We start from the raw sequence: 7,500 nt of genomic DNA on the forward strand, positions 1-7,500 counted from the left end.
GTTATACACTCACACACACACATATATATATATATTTATATACGCATTTTTTTTTATATAATTAAGAGACATAAAAGGAAAAAAAATAAAAAAAAATTTCGCATTAAATTTCGAAATAATTGTGACAAATTTGACTTTGAAGTTCGGGCGATTGAAATAATTCGATGTAATTAATTACGATAATAATTACGATTTGTTAGAACGAATTTTATTATTATTTATCGTATCATTTTTTTGTTTTTTCTTTTTTTTTTTTTTTTTTTGTATACAACGAATATTTATTTCATATAATGTATTTAATCTAATAATTAAATTAATATATATATATATTTTTTTTATATTTGAAAAATTTATATAATTTTGTATAAGATATAAAAATAATATATAATATATATTATTTTATTTATTATTATTATTATTATATATATATATATTTATAATATATATGAAATATATATAAATATAAATATTTCTTATATCGTCAATATTTGTATTTTACACTTAAAAAAAAAAAAAAGGAAAAAAAAAAAGAAAAGAAAAAAGAAAGAAAAAAAAATTTAATTAATTATTAAATAAAATAAATATTATTGAAAAATCTTCAATATATAATTCAATATTAATCACAATCTATATAATTATTTCCAAGTAATATTATATAATCAACCGATGAATCAAGTTATAAGAAAAAAACGATTTAATCCATATGAGTTAATCGTTTAATTTGAAAATGTCGGAGTCTATACACATACATATAAGTACAACATATATACACGGATATATATATATATATATATGTGATATATATATATATACACTCACACATATACATATCGTTCCGTTATCGGTGACGGCGATAAGTGGTAAGCAAGTATGATATTTAAAGAATGAGCTCATGTTTCCGATCATAAACGAACGGAGTACCGATGACGGACTATGGCACGGTCGCGGAACTTCAAAGTCATTGTCGGGGATTTGTTGATAACCTCTCGAATCGCAAACCTTCTCATGGCGTTACAACTAACACGATATTAATTTTTGTCTAATAGAAAAAGAAATATAATTTGTCGTGTTAGAGGGGAGAAAAAAAAAAATAAAATAAAGAAAGATAATAAACAGGACAAAAAAAAAAAATGAATTGAAGTATCTTATCCATAATTCTTTCAACGTCGAAACGTTAATTCATTGATGTGTGTTTGTTTAGAATATAGAAATTGTTTATTGGAAGAGCGAGCAACATTTATACATATATATATTTATTTATTTATTTATTTTATTAAATTAATATGATTTATTATATGTCCGTATAACATTTTTATTTATATATAATAAATATATATATATATATATATATATATATATATATAAAATAATTATTAAACATTTTTTTGTTTAAATACAATTTCTCATGTAAATGATTTTTTTTTTTTTTTTTTTTTTAATAATAATAAAATATCAGTACACATTACTACTGTAATAAATATTTTCATTTGTAGATTCTTTTGTTCCCCCCCCCCCACTAAATAAATGCACTAAACAAATTTTTGATTCTGACGTTACTGAATGAGAAGAAAAAAAAAAAAAAAAAAAAAAAAGAAATCGAATAAACTAAGATAAATTAATTGAATATATCGGCCATGTCCGAGGGATATAATTTAATCGACAATGATTTTACACCCACACGTTTCAGACACGTTTACGTAACTAACAACATGCATTTCAAGCATGTATATATATATATATATATATATATATATATATATATATATCCTTGTAAACGATCATGATACAAAACTATTATAGTTCGTTGCGTTTAACGCTCGATTTATCATTTCACATAAACGAATCGATTGAACCATCGATCCGAAATAAACGAAGTGACATTATTCATAGTAAAGATATTAAAGACGTTCGTTCGTTATGCCAAAGTGTGAATTTATAAATAAATTCGTAAAATTTTACAATTTCCTCGCTCTTCCATGTTAAATAAATCTCTTCATTTTATTTATTTGTTTATCTCATTTTATAAACAAATATTCGTGGATCGTTGTTAAAACTTCGTTAAAATCAAACGTAAAAAGTTGACGTAAAATAGTCTTCAATAAAATTTTGGAAGATAGAAAACGAAATAATTCTTTTTTTTTTTCCCCCTTTTTTTTTCTCCCATGTATAAAAATAAAAATAATTTTTTGAGCGTAATGATCTTGCAATAAAATTACAAAGGACGTGATTTATATTTTCGTTTCTCGTTCGTTTTTTATCTTCATTATCGTTACACTATTTATTTAACTATAAATCTGTGTTGTAGAAATGCTATTTATTCAATTTTTATATCTAAGAAAAATTAAATCTTAATCTTAATGTAATTATATAATTCAATAAATAATTAATTACTGAATACTTAAAATAATGCCGATGATTGATGAAGGTCATCCATTTGACTCATATATATCTTTCATTTTTGAAATATTTTGACATTTTGAATTTGAATTTATTTAAAATTAATTTTTCCCTAGACAAATGGAAAGAATGTAATTAAAAAGACTACATTTAATGTCGAATAATAATTCTTTTGTATGATTTAAAAAAATTCTTTAAACAATAGTAAAAATCATTTAAAACACACGTTTTGTGATATACGCCAAATGATTTAGATCATTTTCACAATCGTCGGTTCAAATACTTTCACAATAAAATATTCAAGTTCTAATATCAGAAGAAGAAGAAAAAAAAAAAAAAAGGAAAAAAAAAAGAAAAAGAGAAAAGAAAATAAAAATATTTCAAACTTATATCAAACATTATTCATTGATCATCATTTAAGAAAATTTACTTAAATTGAAATAACAAATACGAAGAAATAGCATCTCTATGAACAAATTTAAAGTATTCCAATGGATCAATAGTTGTTAAATTAATCGATTAAATCAAATGATGTTAATGAAAATAATCTCAATTTATATATTTAATAAAATATTCGGTTTGTATTTCTTTTTCTTATTATTTTTTTATTTTTTATTACTTTTCCCCATTTTCGATAATAACATGTTGGTAATGGGGGAGGGGAAAAAAAAAGGAGGAAAAAAATGAACTATCGATACATTGGAACAAAAACGATGAGATAATAAATCTCATTCGTTTTTTCTTCTTTTTTTTTTTTTTTTTTTGGTACTTTTAAAAATTACGTATCAAAAAATATTTAAAATGTTACTCGCTTACCGTTCGCTCTCATCTGCCGCTTGAGATGCCTCTGCCAATTTGGCAGTGGCAGTAGCAAGACGTTCCTCAGATCTTTCGAGGTCCTCCTCCAATAATTGGATACGACGATTGAGTGCAGCGACTTCGGATTCGGCCTAAAGAAAAAAAAAAAAGAAACGAAAAAAATTAATCACGAGATCGAAAAAAAAATAATTTCTTTTTTTTTTCTTTTGTTTTTAATAATACCGATTATATCGATATCAGGCAACAAAAAAAAAAAAAAAAGAAAATAAATATATATATACATATATTTTTTTTTTTTTAACAATTTATAAATAATTTATCAAAAATTTATAAATTATTTCGATATTGTAATCGATATAATATTATATATCTAATATAATAATTAAAATTTCAACTTTATATTAATAAACCCTAAGTAAGACCCAAATTCCGATTTCTCAGTCGGTAAAATAGAACTCTGATCTATGAATAAATTTATTTGAATAAAAAAGAAAAAAAAAAAAAAAAAGAAAATAATTAATCAAGAGATCGAAATAACAATAATTTCTAAATAAATCCGTTTTTATCACACATTTAATATTATATTATATAATAATTTCAATTTATAAATATTTGACGGAATATAATTTCTTTTTTAAACAAATTTTTAAATTAATCAATTTTAATAATTATATAATTAAACTTAATAAATCAGAAACGAATATAATCTTTGGAATAGTTTATAAATAAAATTTTTACTATATCTACATATATAAATAATTTTAATCTCTAATAATAACAATAACAATAACAATAATAATAAGTCCCAAAATTGGTTTTCTCGGTCGGTAAAATAGAATGAATCTATTAATATGTTTTACATTAAATGAAAGGAAAAACGAAAGAGAAAAAAACAAAAGAAAAAAAAGAAAAAAATAGAAAAAAGATGGTAGAACGGATAAAAAAAGAAAATAAATAAAAATAAAAAGAAAAAAGAAGAAAATAACCACAGATTTTATTTCATTTCGTTGACCGACTTAACGATCACGAATTTCTCTTTTAATTCTTAACGCCTTGCGGCACGTGATTAAAGACCATTCCTAACGGACAATATACACGGCACGAGAGAGATCGTCAAGGTCTTTGAGCGCATATCAATGACCTAAGCTGCTTCCTTCGGCCGGCACGTTACATCAACGAGTTTAATAGCACGGCCAGCACATTAACTAGTTTCAACATTTACGAGTATAAAATAGACGTATAAAATATACCTATTTAAATATACGTATATAAATATTTATATGCGTATATTTTAATAATAAAACAAGAATTTCAATTGACTCAATCAAAATTCATTTCTCCAATTAATTTTATGCACAAAATTAGATAAATAATATTAACAATTATTAATGATAATAAGAAGAAGTAGAAAAAGAAATAATAATAATAATAATAATAATAATAATAATAATAATAATAATAATAATAATAATGATAATAGTCGTAATAATATTACAGGATAGGTCAAAATTTATTAAACGGGTCAAATATTTCTAAATGATATTTAATATCGATCACTCTTTTTTAATCACATATTAGGCTTGCGTTTCTACGACACAACATATTCGTGATTTTGCAATTTGAAAAAAGAAAAAAAAAAGGAAAAAAAAAAAAGAACCAAATGTAGTAAATAATTGCAAAAAAGTTGTTTTCTTTTCTTTCTTTCTTTTTTTTTTTTATAATCTAAAAACTTTTGGTCCTTTCTTTTAGTAATTTAATACAGTAGTAATAATAGTAGTAACAATAATATATAATAATAATAATAAAATAATTAACACGATAAATATAAAGAAAAAAATAATAAAAATGACGCCATTACCAAAGATTTATAGAAAATGATTCAATGATTCAATGAGTACTATATACTCTTTCTCTCTTTCACTCTCTTCTTTATTTTGCTTTATTCTTTAATCTAAAAAATTCATCTGCGCGAGATACGTGACCCCATTTTTTTCTCTCTTTCTTAATTTTTTTTTTCTTTTCTTTTTCTTTTTCTTTTTCTTTTTCTTTCTTTCTTTTTTTTAACGACTGCACCTGCAACGGTTACGCATTGTACTTTGCGATTAAATGGCCTGTCCTAGGACGAGGATAGTCTGGCCTTTGTCTTCGATCGTTTTACCTTTACCATGTGAATATGCTTATGTATATATGTATATACATATATATATATATTATATAGAGGTATATATACATGTCCCTATATCGTGCCTATATAAAGGTTACATGTAGATTCAGAGGAAATTGACACGCCCACCCAAGCGAACTCACAATCCGCGTTAATGGCCCTCATGTTTTAACTTTGCTAAAAGGATGTCGAATTTCCGTTCTGAATATGACACCTCGAAAAAGAAAAAGAAAAACAAGCAAAGAAAAGAAAAAAAATAATAAATAAATAATAATTTCGTCAAATAGTTACGAAAGAAAAATATGTAAGCTATTAAATGAAATTTTTATACGTCAGTGGATTTATATTTTTTAATTGATGAATATAAATCTTTTTGTTTTTTAACTAATAAAAAAAAAAAAAAAAAAAAAAATAAAAAAAATAAAAAAAAAATTGTATCTATATGCACGACTAAAGGGAAGCCACAATGATTGTTAGATAATTTTTTTTTTTTTTTCTTTTTAATTAATCACTCCTTTTCGTAATTTATTAGACTCTAGGTAATTATATGTTCGAAGTATTATCTTATTAGGTCAGATTTATGATTTCACAATATGAAATGAAAAATTCATTTAAAAAGTCTCGAGACAGAATTATTGATTCTTTTAATATCACCTAGAAACTTTCGTTACGTACCCAATAATAATTTAACGATCCTAATAAATGTTCCTATAAAAGGACGATTGTGATCAAAAGTTCCACTAGATAATTTTAAAAATTAATTACTCTCTTTTATGTATCTTCAGATTTATAATCAGGCCTTTTCTTTTATCTATTAGGGTTACAATTTTACAATTTGAAAAGAATAATTAATTTTAAAAAGAATTATTGATTCTTTTAATATCACCTAGAAACTTTTGAACCGTATCCAGTAATAATTTGACGATCCTGATAAATGTTCCCTATAAACGACAACTGTGATCAAAAGTTCCTAGGTAATTTAAAACATTAATTATTACGTTTTTATGAATCTTTAGACTCGCGTAATTATGTTTTTTAATTTTATCTAGCATGCTTGCTGTTTTACAATTTGAAAAGAAAAATTCATTTAAAAAGAATTATTGATTTCTAATATCATCTAGAAACTTTTGATCCGTATCCAATAATATTTTAACGACTCTTTTAAAAGTTTCATCTAACACAATGAGAATATTTCTTTTATTTTCTGGAATGGTGAAAGATTTTTTATTATTATTATTTTTTTCTTTTTTTTTTTTTTTTTTTTTTCAGATAGATTTGAAACGGATGTCGTCACCATGGACGATCGAGCACCTTCCGGAGGAGCGATGACATCCGCCGCTTTTAGAACACGCGCGTTCTCCGTTATGTAAACCACTCGATGTTCTCTCTCGATGCGTTCTACTCAATCAAAGTTCCCGCCTAATTCAATATTCTCATCGATCGATTCACGTTTCAATGCTTGTCCTATCCACGTATGTCGGGAGTGGTTCGAAAATTTCTTTCTTTTTTTTTTTTCCACCATAGGTACATACTTTTAATTTTTTTTTTTTTTTTTTTCAAACAAACAGAATAAAGAGATTTCATTTGCGAGCCAAACGAGAGAAATAAATTATATTGGGATAAAAGTAAATAAATGAAGATGAAGACGGAGAGGATCGATCATTCTATTATTATTATTATTATTATTATTATTATTATTATTATTATTATTATTATTATTATTACTTATTAATTAATAACAATTAATAATAATAATAATAAAATTATACAAGAACATACGTTCGTACAGTTTTGTTAATATTTTCAAATGTCGAATAAACTTAACGATTTTATTATTTTTGAGATATCAGAGAAAATAAGTTACATAAAAAAGAAAAAAAAAATAAATAAATAAATAAATAAATAGACGAGGATTATTTGATCGATAAGAGAATTAAAAAGAAAAGAGAAGGGGAGATAGAGGGGGAGAACAAATATTTAAGAATACAGGACAATGCAGTTTTGTATTTTTTCATATTTAAATGAACGAATGGGCAATTTTATCATTCTTGTGAAAATAAAAATAAAAAAAAGAAAAAAAAAGAAAAAAGAGAGAGAGAGAGAAATTACATAGAAAGAAA

The 7,500-nt window shown here is 23.7% G+C and overlaps 1 protein-coding gene across 30 annotated transcripts in view; it reads right to left on the reverse strand.

Moving 5' to 3' along the window:
* LOC124422920 (tropomyosin Per a 7.0102) overlaps positions 1-7,500 on the reverse strand; it is a 52,594-nt gene that overhangs the window by 20,847 nt on the left and 24,247 nt on the right. For all 30 annotated transcript variants that reach the window (XM_046959964.1, XM_046959946.1, XM_046959967.1 and 27 more), the window contains one exon: positions 3,214-3,347. In XM_046959964.1, coding sequence (XP_046815920.1) covers positions 3,214-3,347 — 134 coding nt within the window. The remainder of the gene's footprint in view (positions 1-3,213; positions 3,348-7,500) is intronic.

The sequence above is a fragment of the Vespa crabro genome, chromosome 3, assembly GCF_910589235.1.
Source record: "Vespa crabro chromosome 3, iyVesCrab1.2, whole genome shotgun sequence".
In the NCBI taxonomy this organism is placed as follows: domain Eukaryota; kingdom Metazoa; phylum Arthropoda; class Insecta; order Hymenoptera; family Vespidae; genus Vespa; species Vespa crabro.